At 49.3% G+C, this 19,229-nt stretch overlaps 6 protein-coding genes across 6 annotated transcripts; 4 read left to right on the top strand and 2 right to left on the bottom strand.

Moving 5' to 3' along the window:
- Positions 1-314: 314 nt before the first annotated feature.
- Positions 315-1,167, top strand: N7484_003282 (uncharacterized protein; the record flags this gene model as incomplete). The annotated part of the gene is made up of 3 exons (XM_057113702.1): positions 315-656; positions 731-820; positions 871-1,167. 3 exons carry the CDS (start codon positions 315-317, stop codon positions 1,165-1,167), a joined length of 729 nt encoding a protein of 242 aa, XP_056973842.1.
- Positions 1,168-3,647: 2,480 nt separating this feature from the next.
- Positions 3,648-6,422, bottom strand: N7484_003281 (fungal specific transcription factor domain-containing protein; the record flags this gene model as incomplete). Its single annotated transcript, XM_057113701.1, has 2 exons — positions 3,648-6,097; positions 6,299-6,422. The coding sequence occupies 2 exons, from the start codon at positions 6,420-6,422 to the stop codon at positions 3,648-3,650; spliced, it is 2,574 nt and encodes an 857-aa protein (XP_056973841.1).
- Positions 6,423-8,332: 1,910 nt separating this feature from the next.
- On the top strand, positions 8,333-11,157 carry N7484_003280 (STE11 family mitogen-activated protein kinase kinase kinase; the record flags this gene model as incomplete). The annotated part of the gene is made up of 2 exons (XM_057113700.1): positions 8,333-8,505; positions 8,559-11,157. The coding sequence occupies 2 exons, from the start codon at positions 8,333-8,335 to the stop codon at positions 11,155-11,157; spliced, it is 2,772 nt and encodes a 923-aa protein (XP_056973840.1).
- A 329-nt stretch (positions 11,158-11,486) lies between these two features.
- N7484_003279 (mitochondrial 54S ribosomal protein uL5m) lies at positions 11,487-12,707 on the bottom strand (the record flags this gene model as incomplete). The annotated part of the gene is made up of 3 exons (XM_057113699.1): positions 11,487-11,610; positions 11,675-12,367; positions 12,469-12,707. The coding sequence occupies 3 exons, from the start codon at positions 12,705-12,707 to the stop codon at positions 11,487-11,489; spliced, it is 1,056 nt and encodes a 351-aa protein (XP_056973839.1).
- A 482-nt stretch (positions 12,708-13,189) lies between these two features.
- Positions 13,190-15,805, top strand: N7484_003278 (ubiquitin C-terminal hydrolase family protein; the record flags this gene model as incomplete). The annotated part of the gene is made up of 5 exons (XM_057113698.1): positions 13,190-13,252; positions 13,355-13,438; positions 13,500-13,868; positions 13,924-14,587; positions 14,652-15,805. 5 exons carry the CDS (start codon positions 13,190-13,192, stop codon positions 15,803-15,805), a joined length of 2,334 nt encoding a protein of 777 aa, XP_056973838.1.
- A 355-nt stretch (positions 15,806-16,160) lies between these two features.
- On the top strand, positions 16,161-19,168 carry N7484_003277 (vacuolar protein sorting protein DigA; the record flags this gene model as incomplete). The annotated part of the gene is made up of 3 exons (XM_057113697.1): positions 16,161-16,374; positions 16,444-19,036; positions 19,087-19,168. 3 exons carry the CDS (start codon positions 16,161-16,163, stop codon positions 19,166-19,168), a joined length of 2,889 nt encoding a protein of 962 aa, XP_056973837.1.
- Between the last annotated feature and the right edge of the window lie 61 nt (positions 19,169-19,229).

Raw genomic sequence — 19,229 nt, 5'->3', positions numbered from 1 at the left:
GAGAGGAATTTCCGATTCGATATCAAGAAAAAGCGTGGAGTAAAAGGCAAAAGCGCGGAAACTCCCCCCTTTGGTGGGGGGATGTGATTGGGCGCTTAGCAAAGTGGGGATTGGGATCGTACAATTCCATTTTATGCCGAGAGTTTTATACTTGGCATGTCGCTTTTCTTTCTGATTCTATTCTATATTTCAACCTAAATCCATGTCATGACGCTCTCATCTAGTGAGCCAATCCTTGCGTCCCTATTGCATTGAGCCCCGCCAAAGTGGACCGGTCACATCTCTGACCGACACTAAGCCTGAAGGTTGCGATCATGTCCAAACGCTTTCGACGTCGTTCACACTCCTCGGACCCGGAGTCACCATCAAGGTCCCCAATATATACAGACAGTATTGCACTTGCCGATTCGGAACGAGCGAAGATCGCGCGGGATTCTATCCCCCTCTTCGAGGTTATGCATTGTGCGCTACCGCCGCATAGAGAGACTCTGTCATTCACCTCCTACGAGGACTATGAAGTTCATTATGCCCAGGCACATGTTAATCGCTGTTCACAGTGCAGCAAGAACTTCCCCACTGGTCATTTTTTGAATCTCCATATCGAGGAGAATCATGATCCTCTCGCAGCGGCTCGAAGGGCACGAGGGGAGAAAACCGTAAGTAATCATGCTTCTTTACGCACGATTAAGGCATATATTTGCCATTTCTAACCATTTGGTTAATCATGCAGTATGGCTGCTTTGTTGAGACGTGTGAAAGGAAATGCTCGACTCCCCAGAAGCGGAGACTGCACTTGGTGGATAAGCACATGTTTCCTCGAGTATGAATTACAAACCCTGAAGAATTAACGAAAACTTACAAGACTGCTAGAACTACAATTTCTACATCATAAATGATGGAATCGACAAGCAAACCTCCCTGCTGCGGCCAATGAATAGCGACCGCACCCGACGGCGCATTTCCACGGCGTCTATCTCGTCAATCAATGAAGGGCGGCTGCGGCGGCGGAGCTCAGCATCTCAAACCAATCCTCCGCCAATACAAGTGAAAACCCCGACCCCAGATGATATGGAAATTGATGACCTGGAGCGGTCTATGTCTGCGCTTCGGTTTGTGCCTTCTAGTGTGACGAGGAACCGGGCAAAAGGATCGCATTCGAGGTCTTGATGAAATATACAATAGACCTGTTGGATGAAGAACAAGAGCTGCATTTTCATGATTAGAGTCCTGGAGACCATCCAAGTTCCAAGTTGAGTCCAAGTTCCAATATCTATTCCTAAATCATGTAAACTAAGTACTGTCCGCTTTCTCATTGATACTATTCATTTACAGCGAAATGCCCTTTCAGACAGAATTCGAAGAGCCCTGGGGAAAATATCTTATAGAGACGCTTTCGTCGATAACTTAAGAAACCACCTGGACGTCATTCACAGATCCGCTTTTGGGCCCGTACACTGCTACAAAAGTGACTGCCTGCCCTTGTTCGAGGGTCCTGAATCCACTACCGTCGAGTGCCGAAAGTGTACAAACAGATCTGGGCCGGACTCAAGGGGTGATAAAACCAAATCCCCTCTCCGGATTGAACCATTTGACCGTTCCACTTTGACGTTGGGACTTTATGATCTGCCTGAACAGATACTACGTTAGTTGGACGTAAATCCATAGAAAATAGACATTCCCACTTTCAAGATGATGATGGCTGAATTAACGGCTGATCAATAGGGGAAGAGATGTAATTGGTAGGTTGCTATTTGTGCATCAAGTTGAGACGTATTGTATGTCTCCCGACCTGGGATGCTTCTGCTTTTGAATAAACCCCAGTAGGACTAAAACCTAGAAAGCCTAGAACTGCGGGGTTCATGGACAGTAGCTTGAAAATCAATGGAAGCATGTATGGGACGTATGGAGACTTTACACAGGGATGTATCAAGTGGAAGAGATGTAAAGAGTGGCTCAGACGACTCAAGATGCTGCATGTTCATGCAAGCAGGGGATGAATCTCAATGATCGTCAGAGAGCCAAAATGCATTCCTACAGCTGACCAATACCTGAGCCACGGAAGTACTCGGAAATGATGTCCCATTCTTAAGTAGTTTATTATCCAGTAGGCTAGATAGGGAATGGCGTGGCTACTATCTTAGAGAGACTTCCAAGGTTGTTTAATACCCAGTCTGTTATTTTGCCTTAGTGTCGCCGATACTCATATTCTGGTGAGGAAGTCACATCCCGGGCTGGTTGTACTGCACCAACAATGTATTTCACATGCATATTGGAATATGCATCCCCACTGATATGGTAGCGATTGCCAATATGGATCACTGCATCAATAGATGGGGTCACTGTGGCTACACTGGTATCTCAGTAAACAGCAATATTGAACATGTATTTTCGGTAAAATGCACTAATGTGCATACACATTGACGTGGCAGCCACTCCACTGCATGAGTAGATGGTTACCACCGTGAAACACAGCGCCTGACAGCGGGGAAATCCATGTCCCAACCAAAATATCGTATATAAATCGTGGTACCCTTTGGTGGATTCCATGATTATCCTCGCTATCATCCCTACATATTGATCATATACTTCGTCTTCAACTCATAAATCCTCCTCCACAATGTCTGAGAGAATCGATGGCACTGTGTCGGTACGTCTGCGGCAACCTACTTTCCACTCTGTTGTATTTGCTCATACCCCCTACTAGGCATGGGAAGAATCCGTAGAGCCTCCCTACGGCTTTATTGACGTAGAGGGCGTTGATCAAAAGGTGAGAAAACCCCCTGACTGCTGACATCTTAGACATGATATGCTGATAATTCCTAGCGTTGCATTCGGTCTTGAGGATGTGAAAAAGGATAGAGAAGAAATCTTAAAGGTTGGCGCCAAGGTTTCGTTTGTGTATGAGCCTGACACATTTGAGCAGTCGGCAGATGATGTTAATCTCCGCGGAGGATTTTGGATGGACCACTACTGTAGGGCTGCTCAGTTTCGCTTGCATTACTTGAATCAATTAAGTCTACCGTAGCATAATAATGTAGACTTAGGTTCACTCTACAAATCTATGCCAGTTGAAAGGCTTTCCGTGCCAGTAGCTCCCTAGATCGCGTGCAAGTAAGTCAAAGTGATCAATAAAGAAACAGGGCTTCCAATGGAGCAATAAATCCTTGGCTCATGTCACTTGACAGGAAGAGCATTGCTCATCAAGTACAGTCTGCTGCATTTTAGGTGGATAAAGCAGGAATAACTTCAACAACCCTGGGTTTCATAGACAGGGATTGGACGATCAGTTCTAAGATTTACATCTGGGAAAGGCACGAGACTTGAAAGAAGCGCATGAAGAGAGATTTCATTGAATCAAATGGCAAACACGCAGTACCGGGTATAGACACCAATCACGAGTCATGTTACATACAATAAATAGAAAGTTCTCCCAGAAGATCCTTCCAAAAAATCCCAAAACACATGTACAGAACTCCGACAGTCATCATGTCCACCAGAAAGCAACAAAAACAGAGACTGGAGATATATAAACCATCGAGCAATAACATCATTAGAGTAGCCAGGTCATGGCATCAGAGCAATTCCCTAAATACAGGAAACTGCGTCCAGATTTTGAAGTTCCAAAAGCGTACAAGCCTCGGATCCGTTTAATTTTCTAGGAGGTCCGCATAGGCATCCAAGCTCGAGCCAACAAGGTCCACAATCGCCCAACTAGTATTACCTTTGAATGTGCGGGCCCATACACGGACGATAGCGACACTCAACTGCCGCACCTTATACGGGTTAGCCATGAATTCCATATCTGGTGGCCCGGGCGGATCAACAGCCATGTCGGTTTCATCCATCATGCTTTTGATCCACGAAAGAAGCTTGCGCTCGTGTTCCGATAGCCGCTGGTCTGGCTGTGTTGCGGGAATGGCGAGTAACCATCGACTCAGAAGGAATGCACATTCAAGACTGCAGAGGGAGTGCTGAATGCTCCAGAAGAACGAGTGAGTCCTTGCCACAAAATCGATTCCCAGTCGAACAGGGATGGAGAGAGCGTGAGCGGAGTGCAGTAAGGCCATGATTAGCCGCGGGCTGCGGATAACAGGCGGTGATTCGCTTAAGGCCATAGCAATCTGCATTGGGTCCTGGGTAATTAGGTGTCGGCAGGGCCCTAGGTCAACATGTAACCTGATATAAGCCAGACCGAGGAGTGCAGTGGATGTGAACGCGATAGGACCAGCTGGATTCTGGGGATCAATGCTGGATTCAGGTGTGCGTTTCCATAAAGCCTTCCATGCACTCAATGAGTTGTCGAGGACGATGAGATCTTCTTGTCTCAAGCTGGTGCCTTGCATATTTGGCGCAGAGAGGCAGAGTTGACGGGCAAAAAATATTTGTTGTATGATGGCGTGAATGAGGATATAGTTGCCAAGAGGGGAGATCGGGGCGGATGGTAGGGAGGTAGAAGATCTCAAGAAAAGTCGAGCAAACGCATCTTGGAAAGGTACATCAGAGCCTTGACGGGTGCGGAACACTCGGCGCCATTGAGAAGCGTTGCTTGCCTTCCATAAATCATGGGAGCAGGGCATATTCAACTTCAGCTCCCCGTTGAGAATTAAGGGAGGAATGTTATACATGATGGAGTGTAGGTTGAAGAAACAGTATACGATGAGCTTTGTCCGCCTGTTCCCTTCTCTTCGCACCCATTCTTCCCAGCTGATGGGATCCATGGTAGGTGGTGGCTCCGTAAGGCCGTGCTCTCGAACAAGCCTTGCTAACGTGCTCTGAAGTGAGAGAATCTCTCGCAAAAGTTCCGGCTGCTTCTCCCAGGATGCGAATACGGTCAATAATAAAAAGGTTCGTATCACTTCCATATGGGCATCTGAGTCATCAGGCGTATATATTGAGGCATTAAAAGGTTGATTTGGAATATGGTGTTGGGCTTGGAAGGGACTGCTCGCTGTGTTCGAGATCATCGAAGAACCCCGTGAATTGGGATAGCCGGAAGGCGGGGAGATATAGTTCCACGTGGGAAGAGGTACTTGCCGGCTGTCTCTTCGGCGGAGGCGCTCCAACAATATGGCTTTCGCCGCATGGAACAGCTCGATTCCTCGGCCATTCTCAAACCGGTAGTGCGATCCCGCAGCTGCTGTCGCTAGGGTGAGTTCCGGTGAGCACTTGGCGATAGATAAAGTGGGGACATGCACAAAAGGCAGGTGCTCATTCAATCCGTTGATGTATCCGGCGAAGAACCTTGATAAAGCATGGCGCGAGGGCGGAACAAAGCCTTTCGGAAGAACGAACGAGAATTCTTCGAGCTTTGAGACAAAGACTTGCCGATCGGAATTGGTGATATCCCAAGCCGGCCGTGACCCTTCATCCTGAAGACCAATGCGATCCTCAATCTCATGAGATTCGGGTTGAAGCGATGGCAATCGGGATCCAAAGTTAGAGAAAGACGGCTGCTCATCCATATGCATTCGTGGGTCACTCATAAGTTCCCCACCCAGCCTGGTCGAAGATGTTGTTTCTCGGACATGAGGTTTCGAATCCATTGGCATACCTGGAGGCAACATTGGTTCTTCTACTGATGAGAATACCCCGGAGTCCCAATCCGACGACAGGCCCACGCTTTCCAAAAAGACAGTGAAATCTTGAACCGGGTCACCCAAATCTGTCAGATCAAGTATGGAGGGCTCTAAACCATAATTATCGGTAATGGCTCTCTCTGGCGCCTGAAAAGATTGTGATGGTGTGCCGACCGAATGCGATGATTTTCGGATTGAATCCAAGCTCTCCTGTTGTCCTTCCAAAGCGACATGGCTTGCAGCATGCGACAATAGATTAAGGTCATAGCCCCAGGATGGATTGAAGTGTGTGGTCTCTACTATTGGGGGTGGTTGGATCTGTACCTCGGGAGGTGGAGGTGCGATTTGGGTGTGGACGGGGATGGCGTCGGCCAGCTCGAGCATGCGCGACTCGTGATGAGCGGGCTGAATTATCGTCGACTGGATTGGAATTTCATGATGACTGCTCTCATTTCCGTTGTGTGTACGATGCTCTCGACCGGCTGCAGCCTCAGCAGGATGAACCAGGCGCTCGTGTCGCACTAGAAGGTCACTGCGGGTGCATGGGAATAAGCGATTGGCCGAATGCGACGGGATGTGATATGGGGCGGGAGCAGGTTAATTATTGATTTACCTTCGGGCGAAAGATTTGGAGCATATGTCACATGAGAAAGGTTTCTCTTTGGTATCTGGATTGTCCCACGTTAGCCAGATACTAGGGAGGCCTTGGGGGGTTACTCAACGAGTGCGGAGATGGCGTTGGAGATGCTCCAAGCGAGCAAAGGATCGGCTGCAATACTCGCAGGAAAGGGACTTTCGATGAGTGGTCCCCTTCTTCTTGACTTTGGCAGCTTTGTCGTCCTCCATGGGGGAAAAGTTGGGGATTTCCGATTTGGGGGAGCAGAGAGGGGAAAGAATTTGAGGCCCTTTTGGAACTGAGCGGGGAAAAAAAAGAACTGTGGGGTTTTAGTGCGCTGTGTGAGGGGGGGAGCCACGGTCACGTGTTGCTTGAAACAACCAGACAATAAGTATAGTTGGTGGTTAAAGGTATAGATAATGCATCTTCTGGGGGATAGTGATGGACCTTAGTGGTGGTTTATTTCGTCGTGGCCGACATAAGGTTCCGTTATGCACGTCGACTCCACTGGTGCGGAGAGGTCATGCTGGACCGTAGTTGGAAAAATGCCAATGCCAATGCAAAACATTGAGTTTTCTATGCGGAGTAAACAGAGAACTTTGACTAACTACTCTAGTATACCCGATGAAAAAAGCAGCAGTGACGACCCCATACCTCCTGCTAGAACAGCCTTGGAAGTCCGGGCACCTGGGATCTTATTGGTTTACCGGGTTCTTCCCACGGCAATTCTATGGCCCGTTACTCCGGTCTTCCGCAGGTACAGAAGAGTGCAGGCACGACATGAGAATGAGCCCACGTGGACGTTAGACCGATATTTCCATCGTTCAGAAGTCAATAGAGCCTGTGAATCCCTTGTCAAAGTGAGAGCCGATCAATGGGATATCTATTCGAAACTGACTTGGACTATGCCAACAGCGCTTAGATCAATCGGACGAATGGCCCTAGGTAGATGCCTTGATTGTAAGATTTGTTGGGATCTCAATCCTCGAAGGGCTCGCTAATGTAATAATAGAACTGATGTACGATCATGTTTAAGCGCTTTCAAGGTGCAAATCTTTGCCCTAACATGGCCGATGAAGTTAGGGCCAGAGCTCTTGCGACTGCTCAGCATTAAATATGTGTGCACGGTTCAATGAATCATGCTATCTAATTTAACATATTAAACTATCTATTGTGTGTGTTTTAATCTCCCTATCAGCGTATTTCGGATGGGTCTTAATATAGTCAAGGTCAGTTTCAGGCTATTGAGTCGCTGTTTCAACAGTGGGGCCCATCGTGCACTTCCAACGGACGGGGTCAATATATATAAAAATCTACATAGTCAACTCCATAAGTCCCTGACATTTTTTATGGGAAACTCATAGTCTCCGCACCCGACAAATAATCTCTAGATCTTTAAATGCTATCTATCCCATATATATCTCAGATCTTAAGTATAAGAATTGCCTCGGAATACAGGGATGAGACAAGATGACACCAATCTTTCCGTACCTTTGAAACGTGTGGGGGAGCCCCTTGATGCAGACCACGGTTCAAGACTTTATCTCGCGAGGAACTGCATTTTTGATTCATCCATGCTCTGTGCGACTTCTTTTTCCCTCGGATCATCTTCCTTCATTTCCTTGACCAGGTCCCTCTCCTTGTTGTGTTTCTATTAAGTGGGGAGTTTATCTCGATAACGCCCGATCTCGACCACACTAAGTCCACTTTCCACCGATCTCACCCCAAAAAAGCTCAGACGTCAAGATTGGTCGTCACCCGCCTTCTCCCCCAATTCCAATCCCGCCCACCCAGGATTCTTTGCATATCCTTTACCATTGTGCAACGCAGGTCAGTCAGCCCTCTGTCATCCTGGCCACTGGACCCCAATGCTATGTCGTGGTCGCCCCAGAATGAACATTGCCCCTCTTGGCCCCCAAGCCTCATCATTTAACAACCTGCCCCGAAGCCATGGGACGAAAGCTGATCACAAACCCTTAGTTGCTGCGATTATGTATTGACCGATCTCCATTTTCCTCCGGCTGCGTATCGAACCTCGGCTCCAACGGCCCTTGTCCGCAGAGGCAAGGGCGCTCCGACCGCAATCAGTCCTCATCTAGTGAAATAGCAAGGAAAGCTTGTGGCAGGACCCGGTCCAACCATGCTGGCTAAAACCCAGTACTCTGCTGGCCCCCTAGGGGTACCAACTCCGGTGACGGCCTATCACACGACAACCTCCCGACCCGCGACAGCGACAAAAGCGGATGGAGTTGGCTTTACAAGCCCAACGAAGTCCGAATTCTCCGACGGACAGGATGAGCTTGCGGCCATTCGGTTAGAAAAAGCTAGAAATGGAGTCACCAACGACACCGACTGACTATATATAGGGCGTGGGATGAGAAGAAGGTGGTCGCCTGGCTACACAGCATCAAATGCGGTCAATATGAATCCATATTTAGAGGTATTATTTCCCTTGTGATTGAGACCAACCGGGGGAAAACTGACGCCGCTATAGCTAATAACTTTAACGGCGACAATCTGATCGACTGCGACCAGAAGATATTGCAAGAGATAGGCATCAAGAAAGTGGGCGACCGAGTGCGCATCTTTATCGCAATCAAACAACTTCGGAACAAAGCCATGGTGAATCCAAGGCAAAAGAATATTGTATGCAGTTTTGTCGTTTCACATGTGACTGGGATGCTGACTTTGGAAAAGAACAAACTAGCTGCTATGGAGGCTGCGGCCCTGTCCTCTGAAACTTCGCGCTTCTCCGGTTTCCCATCTCTCGGCAATGGACGCATGTCTCAGCTAGGGGAGGAATTTGGCAAATCATCACAACCTGGCACACCTGGAGACTCCTGGCGCAAGGATTATCTCAATCAACCATCATCAGGGGGCTCAGGGACCGGTCGTACTGCCACTGACGGGTCGAGAAGCTCTCACCCGCGGAATCCCAGTCTTGACGGGCTGACGATGGGCCCACTCCCTCCTAATTCACCTGTGATTCGCGTGATCTACACTGGTGGACAGACCAAGGTCCTTGATATTCGACACTGCAAAACACCAGATGAGGTGATGGTTGGTGTTCTGAAGAAGCTGCAGCTGCCAGAGCACCAGTACAGAAATTACTGTTTCTATGTTCTGGACGGCTTAGACCCGGATCTGGCAAACTGCAGGCGGTTGACTGAAAGCGAGCTTATGGAAATTTGTGAAGGCGTCAGCAAGTCCGAACGCGGTCGTTTGATCTTGCGAAAGATTCACGCTGGGGAGCCGGATGGTGATGAACTTCGACGAGCGTCACAGCTGGCTGTGGACGAAAGTTCTGTTACCCATCAAATCGCGCTGAACAGATCCAATCGCCGTAACCAACACAAAATCCAACAGCTCACCGGTGAATCCTGGCAGGTTATCAACACCAAGCAGCCAGTCTCTCCACAAGGACCCCGCAGTCGGTCTACTCCCTCCATTGAGCAGGACCAGATGTCACCAGGCGATCAACGTAACCCAGTGGCCAAGCTTCGGTCATTCTTCGGCCAGAGACCTCCAAGTGAGATGATTATTCACGAGCTTCCATCCTTCTTCCCTAGTCATGATCGCCAAGATATCGAAAAGACAATGCGGAGATCGCAACGTCTCAGCCGTGCTGCAAGTCGTCTCAGTGTTGTTAGCAACTACAGTGTTGCGTCGAGCCTTAAGGATGCGCCTCCACTTCCACCGTTACCTTCTATTCCTCCTATCCCCCCAATGCCTAACATTGCCGATGCCTGGCTTCAACACCAAGGCGGAGCACCGGCGGCGCGTGCGCGGCCCACGTCTATTTCTAAATTTAACCTTCCCCAATCCTCATACCGCGACTCTATTGCGTCAAGCACCCTTCAACCACTCCAAGAGGAATCTCCAACAACAACTGAGCCAAACCGCAAGTCTTATGTCTCACTTGACAGTGGGTCAGATGAGCCAAATCCCTCTCGGCAGAGCCTGCTGGAGGAGAGTATGAGTGTTGCTGCTACCGACGGTGGTTCCAGTAATGATCGAATGAGTGTTATGGTAGCCGAGTATGAAGAGGAGGAAGAAGAGGAAGAGGACCCAGGCATGTCCGATTTCTTGGCTGGCAATCACTTTGCACCGGCGAACTGGATGAAGGGTTCTCTTATCGGCGAGGGTTCTTTCGGAAGTGTTTTCCTGGCTCTACACTCCATTACTGGAGAGCTTATGGCTGTGAAGCAGGTTGAAGTTCCTTCCGGCACCAAGGGCACGGAATTCGATCAACGCAAAAACCTAATGGTCACTGCCCTTAAGCATGAGATTGAGCTTCTACAAGGAATGCATCACCCGAACATTGTGCAATACCTGGGCACAGCTGCCGATGAAGAACACCTGAATATTTTCCTGGAATACGTGCCCGGTGGTTCAATTGCCACTATGCTGAAGCAATACAACACTTTCCAGGAGCCCCTGGTCAAGAACTTTGTCCGGCAGATCCTGGCAGGTCTTTCCTACCTGCACAGCAAAGATATCATTCATCGTGATATCAAGGGTGCCAATATCCTCGTTGACAACAAGGGTGGAGTCAAAATCTCCGATTTCGGTATTTCCAAGCGTGTCGAAGCATCCCATGTGCTCGGATCCCGAGCCAGCCATGGTGGTGGTGGCCACCTCAACCGTCCTTCTCTGCAAGGTAGCGTTTACTGGATGGCACCCGAAGTTGTACGGCAAACGGCCCACACAAAGAAGGCTGACATCTGGAGTTTGGGTTGTCTGGTTGTCGAGATGTTTATTGGTGCTCATCCCTTCCCCGATTGCAGTCAGCTTCAGGCTATTTTCGCTATCGGTAGTAACCAAGCTCGCCCACCGGCACCGGAACATGTTAGCCAAGAGGCAGTTGAGTTCCTGGATATGACCTTCCAGGTTGATTATGAGAAGCGGCCTAGTGCGGATGAGTTGTTGAAGTGTAAGTTTCTGGCTATGCCAAAGCTGGGATAATGTGGGTTTTGTTACTCCTGTCTTCTCTTCTCGTCTGTACCATGATATCCATAGCCACGCATGTTTAATATTCTTAAAATATGATGATCATCACCAACGTCCCATATAATATCTACTTGGCGTATCGAGAGAGAGCTAGGAGGAATTTGTTCTTCGAAGTATTTCGCTTGACATGAATTGGAAATTGGAAATAATACACAAGGTTGGTGAATCGCCATGATCACTATGCAGGCCACCTCTAAAGTTACAGGTTTTGTAGGAACGGAACGCCCCAAGGAAATAATAGGAAAATCAGGGCTAGTGGTGCCGTATGCGACCTATCTAGCACTTCAGTGGATAATCTTTCCGTAGAAAGGGACTCCCATGGCGCTAAGGAGAAGGCGGGCATCCTTGTCGGCCTTGGCAGTTGTGTGGAGGGTGATGTGACAACCAGGAATCATCTTGGGAGGGTACCTGGGGTAAAAATTAGAACTAGAAGCCTGATATGACGGGTCCACGGCATAAAAGACAAACTTACATATCGTAATTGACCTCAATCTCGGGGAACATGGCAACATTCTCAGGTTCCAGACCGAATGTGATGTTTCCGCTGCTGTCACCACTGCTGCCCTTAACACCGGGCCAATCCTTGATGCGAGGGAGGACCACATCAATCAGCTTGCCCAAAAAGTGATACATAGTCTCACCTTGGAGCTCAGCCTTGACAGCCACAGTGTCGCGACCGGGAGCAATGCTCCAGGTAGCAACACTGGCCTTGGACTTGTAGGTCTCCACGCGCACATTGGAGATAGCCTGAACAGCCATACCAGCAACGTGCAACCACGCAGAGTTATCCTGCGCCGCCTGTTTCACGTAACTGTGAATGGTAATGCGCTCGATCTTGGGGATGTTGTTGAACTTGATCGGCTTGCGGATCAACCGCAGCACGTCTCCACCACGGGGTCCGCGGAGAGGACGGTTCTTGTGGTATGGCGAACTGTCGTCCCACTCACGCAGACGCGGTGCTTTGGGAGGAGGGGTGAAGCCCGGAGGAGTGTGCACGTAGCAAAGAGTGAGAATATCAGATGCGATGGTCGAGTTGTAGGTTTGCTCGGCACGGGGAAGAGCGAAAGGGCCCGGGACGAAGAGACGGGAAGAGGGATCGGAGGGAGGTGGCGGTTGGTGAGGGTGAAGAGGACCGCGGTTGTACTTCGGGGAACGGAATTGGTATCTGAGATTGAGGTGTTAGTCAAGCTTGTTTGTTCGCATGAGAGATAGCTATTCGCTGCCACAAAACTTAGGGAGTGAAATCGTGACTTGAGTATTACGTACCGACTCCGCGGAAGTTGTGTTCTGCGGGATTTGCTTCGCGCAATAGGGTCAAAGGACTTTGCTGCATCTTCAGACACAGTCGTCATCAATGAAGACTCGGTCTCCAAGTCCGACAGACGCCTGACCGGAGCCTCGTCGGAGACATTGCGCCGTCCTAAAAAGGCCTGGGAACGAGCAGAAGGTGCAAATGCCCGGGGCAATGCCCTTGTCAGGTATCTAGATGGCTCCCTGGCAGCCATAGTGTATATTGGGAGAGATATGGTGCGGATGAGCTCGACGTTTAGAATCCCAGGGACATTCGGGAAAATTGTTTGCAAGCCGGAAGATCGTCACGTGTGTACTATGGCGCCTGAAATCCAAGGCAGAGATTAGGTGTGCATGCCCCGCGCAAGTGATCAACATGTCCATGTAAGCTTCATTTGATCATCCCGCGATCTCTTCTCGAATCATTTTGCATTTCACCCGTCCTCGACATCTGACTGGCTCTCTTGACATATCCCGTGCCCTATATCAGGAGCCATTGTGGCAGATGATGTGTTCTCCAAGCGCTTCGTGGGAATCCTGCAGCCTCGACTCCGCCCGGCGTTAAGTCTACTAGAGCTTCCTAACCCGCCTCTCCGCATGTCGCCTACCTAGAGATCTCGTCGATCAATTTGACATCCCTGTTCACAAGGGGAACAAGGGCTTCCTTGATTTCCGAACTTGATTCACATCCTCCGAAATGAGCGGTATTCATCGTTTTCTCACTCGCCGTGACCGGCGCCGGCAGGGCAAAGATGAGGAGGTATTGTCGCTATTTTGCCCTTTTCTTATACTACCAATACTTTCGCACAAGTCATTGTCGTGGACTATGAAACATGATTGCTAATGCCGCTATTTCAATTAGAAGCATGCGCTTTCACTACCTCTATTCCGCGGGTTTTTTGACTCTCACCCCGCAAGCGATGACAACCAAGAGCACCAGAAGAAGGTTGGTGCTTGACAATTTCTCTATCGCTATTTGTTCTCTAACCCTTTGGATCAATCAACAGGTCAAGATAGTCGAAGCCCGCATTCGAGCAATGGGAATCACAGCTCTGGAAGAGCGGCATTTTAGTTATGCGTTGAAATCCAACAAGGACGATATCGATAAAGCAATCAGTTTGCTGTTGTTACTGGAGGACTCGATCGAAGGAATCATCAGAAATTACACACCAAGTACCAAACTTCTTGGTGCGGAAAATCGTCAGGGAGTGACTTGCTTTCTAGACGCTCTGTTGTTTGCCATGTTCGCTCGCCTCGACTGCTTTGAGGCGATTTTGTACAAATCATTCAACGACGAGCCACGCCGAAAACTTGTCATTCTGTTGAGATTCTGGGTCAATATGCTGCGGTCCGGGAGGTTAATTACAACCGATATCGTACGTCAAGAGATGGTTTCTGCGAGGCTCTCAAACTGACTGCTACTTCATCCAGACAAAACACATTCAGGATGCCCTGGCTGAATGCGGCTGGAAAGATGCAGCTATGCTTAGACAGCAGGATGCCTCTGAAGCATTCACGTTCATCACAGAAAAGCTAGAACTACCACTGCTTACTCTCAAAATGGATATTTACCATTTTGGAAAGGAGGACGCTAGTGACGATCACAAATTCATCAACGAGCGTCTGCTGGAAGTTGCCATTCCACCAGAGCCTACTGACGGGCAAACGCTTACACTCGAAGATTGCCTGGAAGCCTACTTCAACAACAGGATCGAAGTCAAGCGGGATCTAGAACGACGAAACACAGTCAGCTCCACCCGATCAATGGATTCGTTATCCATCTCGAAAGGATTCACATCTCATGTGGAAGAGGTTGAAACAACGCCAACTATGACTCCTGCCCAGTCCACTCATTCAAATTCGCCCCGAGTTGAGAAGCCAAGTCCATGGTCTTCTTTCTCGGAATTCAGTGAATCTCTATCAGCACGAAGAATTGGTCGGCGAGACAGTATAGTTCGCGAGCGGTTCGTTCCAGAATCCACGGATGATACTACAAGCGCCGAGAATTCATCTACCCCGGAAACTGAGCCTCAACGGAGGGGTATTTACAGAAAAGAAGTGATGATGCCCGCATGGCAGTTCTTCAGCCTCATTCGTATGTTCCTCCACCACCCGTCAAAATTTTGATAGATACCGTGCTAATGGTTGTACTCACACAGCATGGTATACTGATAATACCCCAACCAATGATGCTCAGGTTGCGGCACATTTCTCTTCCAAGAGACCTATTCTTGGCATGTGCTTGAAACGCTACTCATTCCTTCCAAATGGAAAAGCTGTTCGGCTGAATACATACGTTGATATCCCAACTGAAATCGGCCTGCCCCACTTTATTCAGGATGACAACCTCGATGCGAATGCCCCGATCTACGGGAACTTCAAATTGTCCTTGCAAGCAATGGTCTGTCACCGGGGCAACTCGGTCGATTCTGGGCACTACATCTCTATTGTTCGAGGCACAAGCCCTAACATAGCACCGCCGGGCTCTAGTGATAGCTCAGGTCACATTTCCACTGAAACACCCAAACACTGGATGCGCTTTGATGACTTGGCCCAGGAACGGGTGACTCTAATTGACGTCGAACAAGCGCTGAAGACGGAGTCGCCCTATCTTCTATTCTACCAGATCCTACCCATTGATCAGGATGCATCCATGGCAAATTATCTAAGCCATGCCCCATCCTCTCAGGCCTCGGATGCAACGCTTGATGTTGACATGGTAGAATTCTCCAAGAAATTCACGAACCAGACTATTGAGGAGACAACCGACGGTAGTATCACTGAGGATGGATGCTCCGCTCGACCCAGCGTTGAAATAACTGCACCAGACAATGTCCCTCAACTCTCAACCAGCGGCGGGCGACCGAGTAGCATTGTGTTTTCAGAAGCTAGCAACAACCCTCCTCAGCCTCGGTCAATACCTGCTTCATCGCCACGACTAGCACCTATGGAAGAGGACAGCGGCAAAGGATTCCCCTTCTCACGGCGTGGGTCCCGCGCCACGAAGAGCAACTCAGGAAGCCGTGCTGGTAGTCAGTCTGGTGAAAACCGTATTGGTGCAACCTTTTCCCGATTCGCTGGCCGGCTTAGTAGAGACAGATTCACTATCGACAGCGAGGGTGAGGCCGACGAATCAGCTATTGATGTGGACGAACTCGCCCCTGAGGACGGAAAGCTGGGGCTGCCTCAATCAGCCGAAGGTAAAGAGAAGAATGGACGAGGGCGCACTAAAGATCGTGGTATGAAAGGAAAGAGCAAAGATAAATCGAAGGAAAAGGTCCGCAAGCCAGAGCGGGAATGCACTGTGATGTAATATGGGACTCGGTACTTATTTCTGGTGGATTCATGATACCCCCAAGCACATATGTTTCTAATGATTTCTGCTTGGCATTTTTCTTATTCTTCTTCTTCTTCTCGATTGATGATACCCAATGCATGAAGCACGAAGATATTCATTCTATAGAAATTGAGCTCCTAGATCTACCTGGTGTCATTTGATTCCCCACTTGTATCACTCCCAGCCTCACGTAGTTAACTTGTGGCCTCAGGCAGCAAGGCACGTAACTGTCCTCCGCATTCCAGCTTGTCTTCCCTCGTCAACCTTAAGCTCCAACAGCTCCTCTGCAGCTTGCCCGGAACCGACGGGCGGCATGATATAGCTGGTTAAAATGGCGCTGGATGGATCCAGCAGTTATGTTGCTCCCAACAACCTGACCGAGCCTGCAGACTCCCTGCCCATCTTCGACGTGCAGCGGGTGCAGCTCCAGTTCCCCATCGCGGCCGACTTCGTGGCGGCGCAAGTCGCCAACAATGTGCTGATTTTGGCTCTCTCGACCAACCGAATTCTCCGGATTGATCTTGATTCGCCAGAAGATATCGATGGTAAGATAGATCATAGTCCTTCCCCGCAATCGTGACAACTGGACGGAACTTACCAGTGTTCATTCACAGACATCGACCTGCCTAAGAAGTCCTCGGAGATCGGTTTGATTCGCCGCATGTTCCTTGATCCTTCTGCATCACATCTTATTATCAGCACTACCCTCGGCGAAAACTACTATCTCCATACCCAGTCGCGACAGCCCAAGGCCCTGTCCCGCTTAAAGGGCGTCTCTATCGAAAGCATTGCGTGGAACCCTTCGTTACCAACTGCCTCAACACGCGAGATCCTTCTGGGTACGACGGATGGAAATGTCTATGAAACATACGTCGAACCATCGACAGAGTTCTATCGACGCGAGGAGAAATACGTCACTTCTGTTTACAAGGTGACAGACGCGTCACCCGTCATTGGGATCAGCGCCGAGGCAGTTTCCTCGAAAGCCGACCAGAGAAGGATTATCGTCGCAACGTATGGAAGCTTGGTTCATTTCTTGGGTCGAGTCGGGTCTACAAAGCATGGTCGGGAAGGGGGTGGATCTATATATGCGGAGCTTTTCCAACGCGAGACGCCCCTGAGCTATGAAATTCCGCACCCGTCTGGCTCTGCGCCATCGATATTGACAGTCTCATCATCTGCATCTACGGCGGGGGCACATCAAGCTGCTGGATATACTGAAAAGGAGTTTGCGTGGCTCAGCTCCCATGGGATCTACCACGGCCAACTTGCCTCTTCGTCTCCATTTGACAACGCAAAGATGCTCCCACGGTCGAAGTTCCCTGCCTCTGAATCCGCCCGAGGTGGAAGGAAGATGATCCAGGATCCAATCACGGCAATGGCCTTGTCGCAGTGGCATATTTTGGCTCTTGTTGAAGGAAAGGTCGTTGCAGTCAACCGTCTAAATGAAGAGATCGTGTACGAGCAAACAGTCTTAGAGCCTAGACAAAGTTCTTTAGGTCTTCTGACGGATCTCACTCAAAATACGTATTGGCTTTTCACCAGCCAAGAGATTTATGAGGTTGTCGCCAATGAGGAAGATAGAGATGTGTGGAAGGTCCTTCTCCGCGCGCAGAAGTTTGATGAAGCACTTCAATATGCGCGCAGCGCTGCACAGCGAGATGCTGTCATGACTGCCTCGGGTGATTCTCTAGCCAAAGAAGGCCGTTTCTTCGAGGCGGCAAAAGTATGGGGCAAGAGCAGCAAAGGGTTCGAGGAGGTTTGCCTGACAATGATCGACAACAAGGAGTATGATGCTTTGCGGAAGTATCTCTATTCGCAGATTTCGACTTACAAAAAGGCATCTGTCATGCAGAGAGTCATGGTCGCAAGTTGGCTAGTGGAACTTTTCATGTCCAAACTGAACTCGTTAGATGATAATATCGCAACCAAAGCGGAGTTAACCGACGGTGCCACCACTGGAGAGATCAAAGATGAACTTGGCACTGTTCGAGCCGAGTTCCAGGAGTTTGTCACCAAGCACAAGGCCGACCTGGATAAGAAAACCGTCTATGGCATCATCAGCAGCCATGGTCGTGAAGAAGAGTTGCTTTTCTTTGCGACTGTTGCTAGTGACTATAACTACGTTTTATCTTACTGGATCCAACGAGAGAAGTGGTCTGAAGCTTTGAATGTTCTACAGCGACAGAGCGAGCCCGACGTCTTCTACAAGTACAGCAGTGTACTTATGACACATGCGGCTACCGGGTTAATCGAGATCCTGATGCGACAAACCAATCTGGACCCCGAGCGGCTTATACCCGCGCTTTTAAATTACAACAAGACCGCCAGTGTCGCTCTGAATAATAATCAGGCCGTGCGATACTTGAATTTCATCATTGTCAACCATCCGCATCCATCTGCCGCTGTCCATAATACGCTCATCTCTATTCATGCCTCGAGTCAGTCCGCTTCGGAAGCTGGGCTGCTCACCTATCTCCAGTCACAACCATCCTCGCCGCCTCCATACGATGCGGACTTTGCTCTACGACTGTGCATCCAGCACAAACGAGTGCAGTCATGTATCCACATTTACAGCGCCATGGGCCAGTACCTGCAGGCAGTAGAACTTGCCCTGGAGCATAATGATATCGAACTCGCTGCCATCGTTGCCGATCGCCCCGAAGGCAACAATAAGCTCCGTAAGAAACTCTGGCTTCTGGTGGCCGAGAAGAAGATCCGTCAGCCAGGCACCGGGATCAAAGACGCGATCGAATTCCTACGTCGCTGCGAACTTCTCCGCATTGAGGATCTCATCCCGTTCTTCCCGGACTTTGTGGTCATCGATGATTTCAAAGATGAAATCTGTACCGCTTTGGAAGATTACTCGCGTCATATTGATGCTTTGCGTCAGGAGATGGACAATTCAGCCAACACGGCGCGCCAGATCCGCAATGAAATCGCTAGCCTGGACACCCGCTACGCAATTGTGGAACCTGGCGAGAAATGTTGGATTTGTTCATTGCCTTTGCTGAGTCGCCAATTCTTCGTCTTCCCCTGTCAACATGCCTTTCACAGTGATTGCCTGGGTAAAGAAGTGTTAGAGGGGGCGGGAGGCAAGAAGAAGTATATTCGGGATTTGCAGGCACAATTGAGCCAGGGAGACCTTTCCTCGTCCCGGCGAGAGGATATTGTGAAGGAGCTCGATGGACTCGTTGCTGAGACTTGGTGAGTCCTCCTCTCGTATCAGAAACTATCATTGACTAACCATGTATCAGTATTCTTTGTGGTGATCACGCTATCAAGCAGATTGACAAGCCCTTCATCGCTGCCTCAGAGACAGACGAGTGGGCTCTCTAAATGACTTGAACCCGAGTCATGTTTCACATGCTTTCGGTCATGACTGCCTTATGTCTTTGAA

The sequence above is a fragment of the Penicillium longicatenatum genome (genome assembly GCF_028827895.1).
Source record: "Penicillium longicatenatum strain IBT 33135 chromosome Unknown contig_2_segment0_segment0, whole genome shotgun sequence".
In the NCBI taxonomy this organism is placed as follows: Eukaryota; Fungi; Ascomycota; class Eurotiomycetes; order Eurotiales; family Aspergillaceae; genus Penicillium; species Penicillium longicatenatum.
The sequence above is the reverse complement of the archived record's forward strand: the minus strand, read 5'-3'. Positions and strand labels throughout refer to the sequence as shown.